The 15,891-nt window shown below is 32.6% G+C and overlaps 1 protein-coding gene across 1 annotated transcript in view; it reads left to right on the top strand.

Annotated features, from left to right (window-relative positions):
- Positions 1 to 15,891, top strand: part of VWDE (von Willebrand factor D and EGF domains) — a 111,420-nt gene that overhangs the window by 49,227 nt on the left and 46,302 nt on the right. Inside the window, exons 5-7 of the mRNA XM_050784819.1 lie at positions 11,152 to 11,217; positions 14,012 to 14,259; positions 15,136 to 15,225. Coding sequence (XP_050640776.1) covers positions 11,152 to 11,217; positions 14,012 to 14,259; positions 15,136 to 15,225 — 404 coding nt within the window. The remainder of the gene's footprint in view (positions 1 to 11,151; positions 11,218 to 14,011; positions 14,260 to 15,135; positions 15,226 to 15,891) is intronic.

The following is a 15,891-nucleotide window of genomic DNA, read 5'->3' as shown; positions in this document are numbered from 1 at the left end:
GCTGCATTTGAGTTGTTTCCAAATAATTGGGTATGACAAGGAAAAAAAAATCTACCAGTTTTACAGTGGAGAAACCTGGCAGACATTACATTAATCAAGTGATTGCAGTCAATTTTACTAGTGATAACACATGTTGATGTCACATGTCTCCTGATAACGTGTAATAATAAGAGCACTTCTGTTTTGTAGTACTCTTCCCCCAAAAGCATAATCCTAGTCCAATCATGACAAAGTTTATATAAACCCAAATTAAATAACACACTAACAAAATACCTGAATAGTATTTTTCAAAAACGTCAAAATTATGAAGAACCAGGAAAGAATAGAAAACAGTCACAGATTAGAAAATGATGAATAACGCAATCGGATATCCTGATTGGGAAAACTGAAAAATTCAGATTGGTAAAATCTGACTACAGCCTTCAGTTTATTTGAGGGTGCAGTCCTAAGGTAAATTTCCTAGTTTTGACAAATATATCATGGCTTTGTAATATGTTAACATTTGTGGAAGATGGATAAGTGCAAATTCTCTATTATTTTTGCAACCTTTATGTGAATCTAAAATCATTCTAAACTAAGATGCTAATATTTGAGAAATTAATATACCACAAATTAAAGAAAATTGGTCAATACAATAGGAATGAACTGGCACAAAGATGCTGTCTTACAAAGGGCACCTGAGGAGTTCTCTTTGAATAAGTGACAAATTTGAGTTGAGCACTGAATGTGGAGAATGAGGCAGTCATGAAAATATGTGGGGAAAAAGAGCTCCAGCAGAAGAATAGACAATGCAGATGTCCTTAAATACACATGAAGAAGGCAGTTCAAGGAGCTGAAGGAGAAACAATGTGGTGGGAACAGAGAAAATGAATAAATCTTGGGGGATGAGGTTAGAGAAGTAAGAAAAGGTCAGCGTCTGTAGGGTCTGAAGTTCCTGGTAAGAACTTAGCTTCAGTCTTTAAAAATCCTATAAGATTTTTAAAGAGATGAATAATATGATCTAAGGAGTGTATTTGAAAGGTCATTATCCCTGCAGCAAGACTCCAGAGACTGTTGCATTAATTCAATAGAGAGATGGTAGTGGCTTAAAGGAGAGAGGAGTGGAAATGACTAGGACTAGTGGCAAAGAAAAGAGGATATTAAGCTAAGATGTCTTTGGAAACAGAGCTCATGCAATGGATATGAGAAAGATGCAAAGAGAGAAATCAAGGACAAAATCTACGGTTTTTGCTTGAGCAACTAAAGAGGGAGAGACTAGGGTACAAACACATCAGGTTGGGAAGAGAAATCAAGAATTCTGTTTTGGGCTGTTATCTAAGAAGGGACATGACATATAGATATACACTACGTCTCAGACTCGTAAGCTTGACACTAGTGGTGTTGACTAAGGATGTTGTGGCATGAGAGTCCTGGCTGAGAGCTCCCATAACCCACCATTCTAGAGCTCACCATAGATAGTTGGACCTAATAATTTTTTTTCTTTTTCTCTGTGCTCCACTATGACTATGAACTCTTTGAAAATAAAGTGCCCTTTACATCAGCGTCTCATGTCCTAGTGTCCTGAACATAATAGAGATTCAACAAATGCATATTCACTAGCAATGTTTAATGGAACTAGTGGCCCAATTCCTAAGATACAAAAAGCTCTAAACAGAAAGAAACTACAGAGTGGCAATTTTTACTTGGACTGTTTAGACAATGGTGAAGCTGATAAATGAGGGATTTATTCTATAGATAGGTGAGTGTGCTCATATATAACCAGTTATAGAAGTAAAACGAACCCCAATTTAGTTACCTGGGTTCAGTCATATATAGAAAGAACACTGAAAGTTCTGGGAGACACTCTTGTAGACAGTGTTCTCAAAGCAGATGAACACTTGATTCAGCAACAATGATGATTCTATGGGTAACACGCATGAACATTTTACTACTGAGGTTGTTAGACTCCCCAAGCTAGCCAACCCCAAATAACAATTATAGCATAACAAGTAAAATCACTTAGTTGGTTATTATAGTAGTTAAAAGGAAACATAGTTTTAGGTTTAAATAACCCAATATATTTATAAATGTGGGTGTGTATATATACACATATATATATACATAAATATTTATATAAACACATATATATACACATATGTATAAAATATCCAATCTAAAAAATTATTTTGCTCATCATAGTTTTGGAATTGAAACCAGTATTATTAGAAAAATTGATTCCGTTAAGTTTCTAGCATTCTTATTCTCAGAAATCTGTCCCTTAATGTCAGCAAAAATAATAATACAATAAGTTTTCTCCTATGGTTAATTATTTCTTTGAGTTGAAAATATTAAAATAAAAAATTTAATATTTTGATGAGTTTGTAATGCAGTCTTTTTTCTTAAAAACAATGACACATACTCCAATTTCACGTTCTGTTTTTAACTACTGTTTTATTTCCAAATGACCTCTAAAGTTGATGTAAATATATCGTTATTGGCCATAATCCCTAAGCAAATAATGCATTATTGTCTACTTTACATGATAATAGAAACTAAGAAAGATAATGTTCTCAACATATAATTTTATTTCACTGTTCTGAAATACATACTACATTTATAGAAAATTGAATTGTTTAGATTTACTTTATCATTAATTGCAAGGCAGTACTATCTTTAAAAAAAAGGCAAAATTATTGTTTATTATTATAATAAGATCGAAATAATAAACTTATAAAATGTATTAATTCAAATAGGTATTTATTGGCGGTATTCCACAAGTATAATAATAACACACTAATTATTTCACACATATGTACTGCTGGAGTCATGCTTATTTTCTAACCAACACAGCATCTCCTTAGTATAGAGGGGTGACCAAAACAAATGTGGTCCCTGCCCTCCTGGCATAGAGTATTTCTGCAATTATAAATTGCAACTGATGAATGAAAAGATTAAAAATTGCTGTAGAAGAGAATACTGAAGGTGAGAGAGGATGAAATACATAATGAAGAGTCGACCAGTGAAACGTCTAACAAAAGGGCATTGATGCTGAGAGCTGGAGGTTAAACGGTCCTTGGTCAGACAGAAAGCAAGGGGAAGAACAGCTCAAACAGCGGCTGCAACAAGCGACAGGCCCTAAGGCAATAAGAGTATGCTGTACTCAGAAGAGTGAAAGCCGGACAGAAGTATTAGATCTCAACGAGTGAGGGAGAACATAACAAGATGGGGGTTTGAAAGGGCAGCAAGGCCTGATCGTTTAGGGAGATCTGCATTTTGTTCTGTGTGATTGAGAAGCCTATGGAGAATTATCCTGAGGGAGTGAGCTGGTAAACCTTCACATTCCGTACACAGCTGCTGTCCAGCTAAAACTGGCAGTCTGTTTACTAAGAAAGGGCAGCATCTGCTCAGTTTAGTACAGCTAGTGCCATTCATTAGGAAGGACAAAATCCAGAGAGATGCATCAATCTCATTGGGTGGCCAAGATAAGAGTTTTTGAAAAATCTTAAGAATTTTTTTTGGCACTCTTGTCATAAAAAATATTTAATTTTTATAAATCTTCCTATAGTATTACCAAATATTTGTGGAAAATTCTGTGTTTCATGGAAAAACCATTGATTTATCTATATTAGTTTAAGAAACATTGACAACTACTAAAAAAGAAAACAAAACTTTCACACCAGGCAATACCATAAAATACAAATAATCACTTCATCAGAAATATTTTTTACACTGAATTTAAAAACATAATATTAAAAATTTGTATTTTATGATATCCCTTCCAAATTTAAAATATTTTCTGTTTTGTTAATGTCACTACCATCCACTCAATTTCCTAACCCAGAACACTCAAAAGTATCTTATAATCTCCACATTCAAGTCCTCTAAGCATTTAGGGAGAAGGAATTCTGGGAGACAATTGTTATTTTTTATTCTTAATGTCTGTTAACCAGACATATGCATGAATTATTCTTCCTGATTTGCTGATAGAAGCTTGCCTTGGAATATCATTTAGAACTTAAATTAGACTGCATAGATAGCAAACAAAAATGACAGTCACTTAATCTACTTAAGAGTTTCTTTTTCTTGCTGAACAAATATCTGGAGCAGGTGTTCTCTGCTGATGGCGATTTGGCCACTTTACAATGTCAGGCTGAGGTCTCTGAAAGTCACTAATCTTTTCCTTCATGGTGACAGAATGAAGCTCAAGTTTTAGCTTCTTTATCTGCATTTAGACAGGATAAAAGAGAAAGTTCAAAAGGTGAAAGAGAGCTTCTGCTAACTGAAATTTACTCCTCTTTAAGGAGCTTATTTGGAAAAAGCCTTCTTATCGTAACTACTTTAGAAGAATTCCCAGGATCATCTCTATCTTCGAAGGCAGTCTATTAAATGTCTTTTTTTACTTGGATGTATTGCTGTCTACAACCAATAGCCCCTATCTAGCTAGGAGTCAATATATTTAATTTTAAAATCACCAAAACAGCAAATAGTAGAGAGTAAAATTTCACTTTAATATCATAGTCTCATGAAGACGTTTTGATCCTCACAGAATTCATATGTATGTGTATACACACAATATATCTATCCCTAGAGCCTTCTAGAGGTCAAATAAGAAAAAATACTAATTACAATTAATTGTAATCGAAGCCATTCTAAAAAGGTTATATATTTGAAATATTATTTATTTAGAAGACTCTATGAAAATATACATCTTTGTTATATTTTTTGTATTTCCACTTAGCAAGGTAGTTAGGTCCTTATACTACATGTGAAGTGGCATCATATCAATTAAAGTTAGCCTATGTAGACTATGAGAAGTTAAAGATGTATACAATATCCCCTAAAGCTTCTACTAAAATAAAACAAAACATTATAACTAATTAGCCAACAAGGGGTATAAAATGGAATCATAAAATATATTCCATATTTTTCAATGCAGATAAAAATAAAAAATGGAACAAAGCACTAATAGAATAAATAGAACACGGATAGTAACATGGTAGACTTAAACCTCACAATATTGTTAAATAATTGTGGATATTATAAGGTTTAAGTCCACCATGTTGCTATATATATTTATATATGATTTATATATATATATATTAGGTTGGTACAAAAGTAATATATATAAATATATATAATATATATGATATAAACACCCCAACTGAAAAGCATAAATTGCCAAATTGAGCAAAAAAGCAAGACCCAACTATAGGCTGCCTAGAAAACTCATTTAAAAAGTAAGGAAAATGAGTTCAAAAGTATAAGGATAGAAGAAGATATACGTAGGTAACATTAATCATAAGAAATGTAGAGTGGGTATATTAATATTAAGCATAGTAGACTCAAAAGCAAAACATATTCCTAGGAAAAACAAAGGTCATTTCCTAATAATAAAATGTTCAGTTCAGTAAAAGAATATGACAGTTCCAAATGATGAAACACCTAATAACAAATTCAAAATACATAAACAAAACTGAGAGACCTGCAAGGAGAAATAAACAAATTTGTGATTATTACTGGAGATCAACACGTCATCTGTCAATAATTGATCAAGCATGTAGACACTAAAACAGCAAAAATGGAGGAGACCATAACACTGTTTCAACCAGTTTGATCTAAATGACATGCAGAAAAGACTTCACAAAATAGCAGCATAGATGTTCAAGTACATAGGAAAATATTACCATGAAAAACCATATTCTGGGCCCTAAATTAAGAAAATTAGAATATCACAAAAAATTGAAGTTCATTAAAATTAAAACCCACTAAGTGTCTATGTTGAACAACAAGAAAAGTCACAAATTAAAGACCCTAGTTTGTACATTAACTGATTAGAAAAAGAAGCACAAATGAGACTGAGAGTAAGCAGATGAAAGGAAACAGAGTAAAAATAAATGCAATAGAATATATAAAAACAACAGAGAAAATTCAATAGTATAAAAAACTGGTTATTTCAGAGATTCAATAAAATGAATAATTATCTAGCCAGTCCGATCAGTAAAAAAGAAAAAAAAAAAGACAGACATTACCAATATCAGGAATAAGAGCAGTGATACAACCACAGATTCTGTATGTAATAAAAAATAGTTATTATAAACAACTCTATGCCAATACAGTTGAAAACCAATGACATAGACAAATTTCTTAAAATATACAGACTACACATATTCATATAACAAAACTTGCACTTATAACTTCTAATTATATAAAAATAAAATAAAATACACAGTCAACCAATGTTCACTCAAAAGTAAACAGGTAACTTCAGTGGCCCTATATCTATTAAAGAAATTATATTTCTAGTTAAAAATCTATCTCACAATGAAAACAGCATGCCCAGATGACTTCAGTTGGGAATTTTTCCAAACATTTAATGTAGAATTAATACCAATTTTACACAAACTCTTTTCTAAACTTCTGTCCGGCCAGCATTACTCTAACACTATAACTAGACATAGACATTAAAAGAAAACTATATAACAATATCCCTCATGAATAATAAATGCAGATGACCTGATCACCTATTTTGCAAACCTGATGGAATCTATAAAATAGCTACTGGAGCTATTAAGTGGGTTAAGCAATGTTGAATGAAAAAAAGATCAATGTTTAAAAATCATTTGTATTTTTTCATACTAGCAATTAACAATCAGAAATTTTATCTAAAAATACCAATTATAGTACCAAAAATATAAGACACTCAGTAATAAGTATGGCAAAGGATGTGTAAGACCTTTACAGTGAAAACTACAAAACTTTGTTGAGAAAAATTATATAAACCTAAGAAAATGGACAGATAAACCTTGTTTGTGGATCAAAAGACATGATATTAAGATGTCACTTCTCCTCCAATTGACTACAGTTCCAAAATTGTCCTAACGAATATCACAACAAACTTTCATGTAGAAATTTACAAACTCATTCTAAAACTCATATAGAAATACGAAGAACCTATAATACCTAAAACTATTTTGATAAAGAAAACAGTTGGACAACTTATATTATCTGACTTCAAACTTACCCTAAAGTTACAATAATGTAGACAATGTGGTAATTGCATGAGGATAGATAAATAAGTCAATGGAAAAGAATAGAGAGCCCAGGAAAACACCGACACACACAGTAAACTGATCTTAAACACAAGAATAGATCCAATTCTATACAAAAAAGAGTTGTGTTTTTAGTAAATTGAATATTCATATGCAAAAATAACTTTGATTCATATCATCAAAATACAGTAAAAAGAAAAACCCACCTCACAATCATCAAAGACTCAAATCTCAATTATAAAAGCTAAAAATACAAAGCTTGAGAGAATACTTTCACTTTCAGGTGAAAATATTTGTGATCTTAGATTAGACAAATATTTTAAAAATATAATACTAAAATTGTGATCCATTAGAAAATATAAATTGGACTCGATCAAAATTGTGAATTTCTACTCTTCTGCTCATTGAAAGACACTGAAGGAAAATGAAGAGAGAAGCCATAGTTTGGGAAAAAATATTTGCAATTCATATATCTGATGAAGAATTGGATCCAAAATATATGAGTAACTCTCAAAACCCAATAATAAGAAAACAATTTTGTAATAAGATTTGAGCAGACACTTCTCCAAAGAAGACATAATAATGGAAAATGGGCACATAAAAATATGCTTAACATCATTAGTCATTAGTTAAATGGATTTATATCCACAATGAGATACCATTATATTATATATAAAATTTAAAAAGATTGACCATACTACAGATGGCAAGGCCACGGAACAACCAGAATTGCTGTATTGTGCTACTGGGAGTGTAAAATGGTACATTCAAACATTAGGAAATAATTTGGCAGTTTCTTAAAGAGTAAACATATACTTCCATATGACACAGCCATTCCATTCTTATATATTTGCCAAGAGTAATGAATGCAAATGTTTTTAAAAGGTTTTCTACATGAATGTTCAAAGCAGCTGTATTCAAAATAGTGAAAAACCTGGGGAAAAAACACAAATATCTATCAATGGGTTACTGGATAATCATATTATGATAAGCCTGTACAATGAAATACTACTTTTTCAATAAAAGGGAAAGAACTATATTTGTAGGATGGCTTCACTGTAAGAAAAAAAGAAGAAACTATTGATAAGCCAAAAACATAGATGAATCTCAAACATATATGAGGGATGAAATTTTCTAGACATAAAGTCCATAGTGTACAATTATATCTATATAAAGTTCTTGAAAATATAATCTAAACTGTATAACAGAGCAGATAAGTTGCTGTCTACGAATGTGGAGGAGTGGCAGGCAGAAGGATTAGAAAAGGACAGAGAAGCTTCTGGAGGTGATGTTATCTTGATTACTGTTAGATTTTAGTGGGTGTATTCATATGTCAAAACATGTCATTAATTACACTTTAAATACGTTCAATCAATTATACCTCAATAACGCTATTAAAAAAGAGAGAAGGAAAGTCCCAAAGTTAAGCAAGCCACGTGGCCATCATGTCAGAGTAAAGCAAGAGCAAAGACCCCTAGGAAAGAGTTTTTCTAGCATGTTGGAAGGATGTAGATGAGACCATTGTGTCAGAATAGGATGCATGCAATAAATATCCCTATTCTATGGACAAAAAGAATTGCTCAGAGAAAACAGGCACTTGACCAACATCACAGGTAGTGACTAGTAAAGCTAGGTTGATCTCAGGACGCTTGCATGCTCAACGAGGATATTCTACAACCCGTTATTGATGTCTCATGATTGCAGTTTTCTGCTCTGTCCTCTTCTCCATATCTTATACTTGTTCCTCCCTCTGCTTGGATCTCTTACAAATCTTTACTGCTTCATGACACAGGTCAGGCATCTCTTTTCTTTACAATGTTCATTGTGCTAACCCAAGTTAGTTGTGCAGCCCAACAGTGTTCCACTACTGTGCACAGGATATCAAATATTGCACATTTTACATGCTTTGAAACTAGATTTCCACTTGTTTGCTTCCTTTCTTGACAACTACTACTTTATTATAGTTTAATTATTGGTGTATGGTTGAATCAGGAAGAAACAGAAGGTTTTAAGCAAAATGGTTTATTTTCTTCCTTGCTAATGTTTCTAGAGATTCTTAATTGTCTAATCCTAATACTAAATATTTGAGCCAGGGTGCTGGCTGTATTCTATGAAAGAAATCTGGGAAAAGCAAATAGAAGAAAGAAGAAAAAATGATAAACCCCCCAAACACAGATGGGGCACAGTTCTTGGGAGTCCTTGAGCAAGAATAGTGTATTTTGGCCCCATGTTTTATAGGAATATTGCATTCTTTTATATATAAATGTACATGTCTAGTAGTTAAGGTTATTTCAAATCTGTTTGGCTTGCACATAACAAGAAAACAACTGAAAATAACATAAAAGATAATCACATCTAAGGGTTTTAGGATATATCATTGGATCTGAAGAAGAGTTATGTAGGAAAGTCTCAGAAAGTGTGAGAAATAGGTCAGCTTCCAGATATTAGCAACAATAGTAGTCTAGACATTCATATAGAGCTCCGTCATTAACTTGACTCTGCTTCCAACTTCTTGTTTTTTAGTTTAAATACTAAATTCTTTCAAGAAGCAATCTGATGAGTCTACCTTTGTTTAGATAGTTGCTCTTGTATCAATTAACTGTATTCAGCACATTGGGTTGTAAGTATTACCACCTCTGTCCTTGGCTCATTGGTGGTGTAATCCTGTAAACGAGTATAGGGGAATCAATTACCAAGGAACTGGCATAAAACCAACTGTAGTATACGTTTCTGGAGATTATAGTGTGTTTCACTATTATTTTAGATTTCACATATACCCTGTAAATCCCCCACATGCATAGTCCTCCATCCCCATTGTCCACGTCCCCCACCAGAGTGCTACATTTGTTATAATTGATGACCTACATTGACACACCATTATCACCTAGTCTATAGTTTACATTAAGATTCACTCTTGGTGTTGTAAATTCTACGGGTCTGGGCTGGGCACGGTGGCTCATGCCTGTAATCCCAGCACTTTGGGAGGCCGAGGCGGGTGGATCACGAGGTCAGGAGATCGAGACCATCCTAGCTAACAAGGTGAAACCTCGTCTCTACTAAAAATACAAAAAAAAAAAAAAAAAAAAAATTAGCCAGGCGTGGTGGCGGGCGCCTGTAGTCCCAGCTACTCGGGAGGCTGAGGCAGGAGAATGGTGTGAACCCGGGAGGCAGAGCTTGCAGTGAGCCGAGATGGCGCCACTGCACTGCAGCCTGGGTGACAGAGCGAGACTCCGTCTCAAAAACAAAAAACAAACAAACAAACAAAATTCTATGGGTTTGGACAAATTTCTCATAACATGTATCCACTATTATAGTGACCTACAGACTAGTTTCACTACCCTAAAAATTCCCTATGCTCTGCCTGTTCATCCCTCCCTTTGCTCAACCCCAGACAACCACATCTCTTTTTACTGTCTCCATAGTGTGGTCTTTTCCTGGATTTTAAATAGTTGGAATCACTTAGTAGGTAGCCTTTTCAGATTAGCTTCTTTCACTTAATATTCATTTAAGTTTCCTACATGTCTTTTTGTGGCTTGATAGCTCAATTCTTTGTAAGGCTGAATAATAGTCCATGCTGTCTATATGTACAACAGCATATCTATCTACCTACTGAAGAACATCATGGTTGCTTCCAAGTTTGGGCAATTATGAATAAAGTTGCTATAAACTTCCATATGCAGGTTTTTGTATGGAAATAAGTTTTCAGCTCCTTTGGGTAAACATAGAGGAGCATGATTTCTGTGGCGTGTGGTAAAAATATGTTTAGTTTTGTAAGAAACTACTAAACTGTTCTCCAAAATAGCTGTACCATTTTGCATTCTCACCAGCACATGCTGCTCCACATCTTCGCCAGCATTTGATATTGTCAGTGTTTCATTATTTAAAAATGCAGATTCATACTTAGAAAATAAGATATTAAAGCTTTGATTGTTTTGAGATATGATTCCTTATCTTTCCATTTGATCTCACCCTTAAAAGGAAAAAATATGTTATGAAATAAGAGAAAATTACGAAAATCTTAGTCTGTATTGAAACATCTTCCAATAAATTATCATCTTGGATATATGTAGATTTATATCTTCATGCCCAGCTGAATAATTATACAAACCTTAACCTTTGGCAGCTATTTCTGATGCACAATTACACCCATGTGGCTCTGATGAAACTAAAATAGGAGGTGATTGTGTTCGTAAGTATTATATTTTGCTTTTTAATAATGTTTTTAGAAACTAGACTATTTCAACAGATAATTATATTCTGCAGCTTTGGATGTTGAATTATACTGATATTTGACATAACCAAAGTCTGGTAGTTATCAAAAATAAAAATAACTTTATTGTGCCTTTAAGAAGTAGTCATCGAGTTGGCAGAGGTACAGAGAGTTAGACAAATGTGTGTGTATTAGTAGAATCTTTCATAAGAAAATTTGGCAGTTCATATCAACATTCTTAAAACTCCATATGTGTTTGTACCTAATAATTCTACTTTCAAAAATATGTCTTAGAGAACTATTTAGGGAAGTGTGCGAGCACAATATTTGTAACAGAATTTGTCTAATAATGTTTTAAAAAACCTGCAAACATCCAGTAACTGCTGATTGGCTGATTGATTCAATATTTCTGATACATAAACACTGACAAAATATTTTGTAAACACCATTAAAATATAGAAGTACATTATACAATACAACAGTACCTTTTTTTTTTTAAGGGAACAATTGTATTTGTGTCAAATAAATCTTGAAAGCTAAACATCAATGATGTTAATAGTGATCAAAATTTTTCTCTTCCTTTCAATATATATCTTTTATTTTCTATTTTTTAAATGTTTTAAAGGTTTTTCAAGTATTAAGAAATTCTCTTACTATAATATGCCTTAAAATAAATTAAGTACATTATCTAAGTGATAAAATGTATGTCATCTACCTATATTATGGGCAGAAATTGAAATTATTTATTGAAATATTAACCTTTTATGGGATTATTAGCCTTATCATATTTTCTGTTAGCTAAATATGATATTTGAAATGCATGAGAGACTGTTGAAATATAATTAATTTAATTAACAGAGGTGTTTTATATGGTGGAACAAGCCATAAATACATAAAATAAATCAGGATAGATCATATGATGTTCAAATATCAGGCCTAGAAATTATTATGCTTGGTATTTTAAAAAGAGTTTTATAATAATCCTCAAAATTTATCACTCTGAATTGATTTTTTATGCTCTATTTCATGCCCTATTCCAAATGGTTTTTCTAGCCCCTTTTTTCTGTATATTTTGACAACCTATTATCGTATGTGGAGGTCAGTTTAATTAAGCCCTGTGATTTGAGTTCATAAAGTAATAAAACAATATTCATAATAGCAGCATTAAATATAAAATGTAATTATTTGACTACTCTGCATAATAGATGTAAATTCTCTTTACAAAATATATGTATTATAGCAAAATCACATTTTCCTCTTGAATAAATAATAAATCTCACCTACTTATGCTCTTTAGAACATTTATGCAATTAATTAAAAAAACTCTGCTATATAAATTGTACACAGTTTGAGGAAGTAACACTAAATAAAAGTATTGAGTCGAAAGTCAATAGATAAAGCTTCATGATAAAATGGAAAATGTATTAATATATTTAATACATACTAATATTAGAATTGACAAAGGAATACTAATTTTTATTTTCTAAGCAGAAATAATTTATTTGTTGTTTCTAAACCTTTTCCTTTAAATATAACAAGTTTTCTTTGATATATGCTGTTGAAAGCAATGATCAATCTGCCCAGATAGTTCTCTATTTAAAGTGTTGATTCAAACATTTTAATTGTCACGAATTATTTTTTTCAGTCATTTGTCTTCTCTTATTCTTAATAATCATTTCCATACATAGCTTTTCCCTGTTTTAAAATAAATGTCCTTTTCCTAGTATATTTAAGGATAACTTTTTACTTAGCTATAAGATATTTAAAGATCAAATATATTTTCAAAAATAATTTATTATTTCCTTCAAGTTTGAATATACTGCCTTGGTCTAATGTTTAAAATGTTTAGTAAAATATTCATTTACTAGATAAATTTGAAAATAATTCATTTGTCAATGGGACTATAACAAAATAACACTGTAAAATATCTAAAAGTACATTTTCTCCACAGAAAAGATTTTAAGGTCTTTCCAGAATTTTCCAAAATCTACATGGCAAGGCTGAAAGATTATTTTGTGATTGTCCTAATTAGCATATTTATAAAATAGAAAATTTATACATTTTAGAACATTTTAAAATCTTCTTTTACAAATTTACCACTCAGATATTTTTCTCCTTTCTAAAACAGAACAAAACTAAACAAAAAACGTATCCAGAAAACTTTCAGATCCGCAGATTTGATTTTGCAAGTGCCCAGAGTTGAAAACTATATAAAATCTTCCTGTGAGTTCCTAGAGGAAACTTCAAATTTCTTTAACCTCAGAAAAATGAAAGGATTAAGATATTTCACTAAGATAGTATAATCACCTCTGCAATGAACAACTCTTTCAGCCCAGAGTAATGATGAGTTGAGTTATAAGAGAAAACTATAAAAGAGAAAGTCATTTTATTGTACATTCTTGTGACTATTTCTCATTATAACAAGGAATTATAATGTACTGAACCTTAATTTTGTTTGTTCTATCTTTTAGAAAAGATAATTGCTTCAAATAACACAAATTTCTTTTCAAGAGCTCGACTTTTCAAAGGCAGATATTCAGCCTGCATTAATATAAGCTTGAGCTCCTAAGTTGCTTGCCTATCAATATTTGTGTGATTATGGGTCAGAATATGAATGTATTACTTTGTTGATTGTTAGAAATAATCATTTTTCTAAATTTAGTTTGCTTTTTCTTAAGATAAAGCCCAGAGTTACAGTCTTTGAGTGTTTTTTCCATAAGCCAGTCTCCATTGTCTAAGATTCCCAGTTACAAGTTACGCATTTTCTCCCCAGGTCAGCTGACTGTCTCATTGCCACCTCCACCTGCAGGAAGGCCAGAGGTTCTGGTGGAGTTGATTGAGTCCAGGCTTTTCTGTAGGTGTTCTTTTGATGTTCCCCCTACAAACAACTCCGTGGGATTTCACATAGCTTGGTCTAGGCTTTCTTCTCAAGAAGTCAAAGAGGAGCTGAAACAAGAGACCACAGTTCAGGCATGCTCTCTTTTAGAACTTGATGGCATAAATCTCAGACTTGGAGACAGGGTATGTTAAAAAACAGTTGGATTTTTATTTTCATAAATAGACTGATTTTCAAACACAATTTTTAAACATCATATCCTAAAAATAGATTTTGTCCCCAGAGTATAAAGCACTAACATTTTTTTTGTTTGTTTTTTTTCCTTGCAGTTGTGCTAATTCTAGTGTCAACTGGATGAGTCAGTGATCTTAGTGACTGTATATGAATATATCATTTTAGTAATTTGCTGATTATTATTGATTAATCCTTATACATATATGTCTCTCTCAGGTTTTAAAATTATATACATTTATTCTAGAAAAAAAGTTTTAATTTTTTAAATGATAGTATCACTTTTTAAGTACTTTTCTTTTTTATTGAGATGGAGTCTCGCTCTGTCACCAGACTGGAGTGCAGTGGCGTGATCTTGATTCACTGCAACCTCTGCCTCCCAGGTTCAAGCGATTCTTCTGCCTCAGCCTCCTGAGTAGCTGGGACTACAGGCGTGTGCCACAATGCCCGGCTAATTTTTGTATTTTTAGTAGAGATGAGGTTTCATTATGTTGGTCAGATGGTCTTGATCTCTTGACCTCATGATCTGCACTCCTCGGTCTCCCAAAGTGCTGGGATTACAGGCATGAGCCACTGTGCCCGCCCTTAAGTACTTTTTAAAACATCCTAAATAAAAAGCCTGCTATACTTTTTGTTGAGGTTTGAATAAGTAATATTTTGTAATGATGGGATTTTTCTCAAATATCAAGTAAGCTTTTAAATTATTTAATTCTTTTATTACCTCTATATACTATCTACGAAGAATTAAAATTAGGATTTTAAAAATGATAATTTACACGTTTTCTCCAAAATTGAATTGCTAAGTGATTATTTTTTCATTATATCCCTAGATATTCTGTAGCGCTTCTGTCTTTTTCTTGGAGAATCCACATGTACAAAGTATAGCCATAGAAAGCCAAGAATTTTTTGCAGGCATTAAGGTACGTAGCAGTGGGGATGCATCAGAAAGATTATTCCTCTGGAACTATGTTTCCCAAACTGTAATCTGTCCGTGCTGGTTTCTGTACCTCATCACAGACTGAATCAGAATATTGAGACCCATGAGTCCCTGTATTTGAAGAAAAGCCCGAATAATTCTAATGGACAACAAAGTTTGAGGGGTCCTGTTAACTAAAGTTGAGATGTACTTTCAATTTTTAAAGAAATATCTCAAATTAGAGTAAAGCAAAAGGTCTGGTCTTCTAATTCATTCCATCACGTAACTAAAGTTAGCCTAGTGATATTTAGTTATCATGCATTTTGGAAGACAGATCTCAGGCCAAGTAGCAGAGTCTCTGACTGGAGTAGAACTGACCCAGAGCTATGAGTTTTATGGACTGCAAAGATTGAGCTAACTAAACAGAGAAGGAGATTTGGTTGTTGCTGGTAGCACCAGACCCAAGAACTGAAGAGCTATTCTAACAGATGAGCAGAGGTGACAGGGAATTAATAAGCAGTGGAAGATGTGGGGGCAATATCAAAAGGCAGGCAAGCACTGTGAACCTGGAAGGTCTCACACACAGGACTCGAGTTTGACCTAGATTCATTTCTAGTTCAACGACAAGATGAGATAAATGATAAAATTGTGACAATTGGACTTAGGACGA

This window comes from Macaca thibetana, chromosome 3 (assembly GCF_024542745.1).
Source record: "Macaca thibetana thibetana isolate TM-01 chromosome 3, ASM2454274v1, whole genome shotgun sequence".
NCBI lineage: Eukaryota > Metazoa > Chordata > Mammalia > Primates > Cercopithecidae > Macaca > Macaca thibetana.
This window is presented reverse-complemented; position numbering and strand designations above follow the sequence as displayed.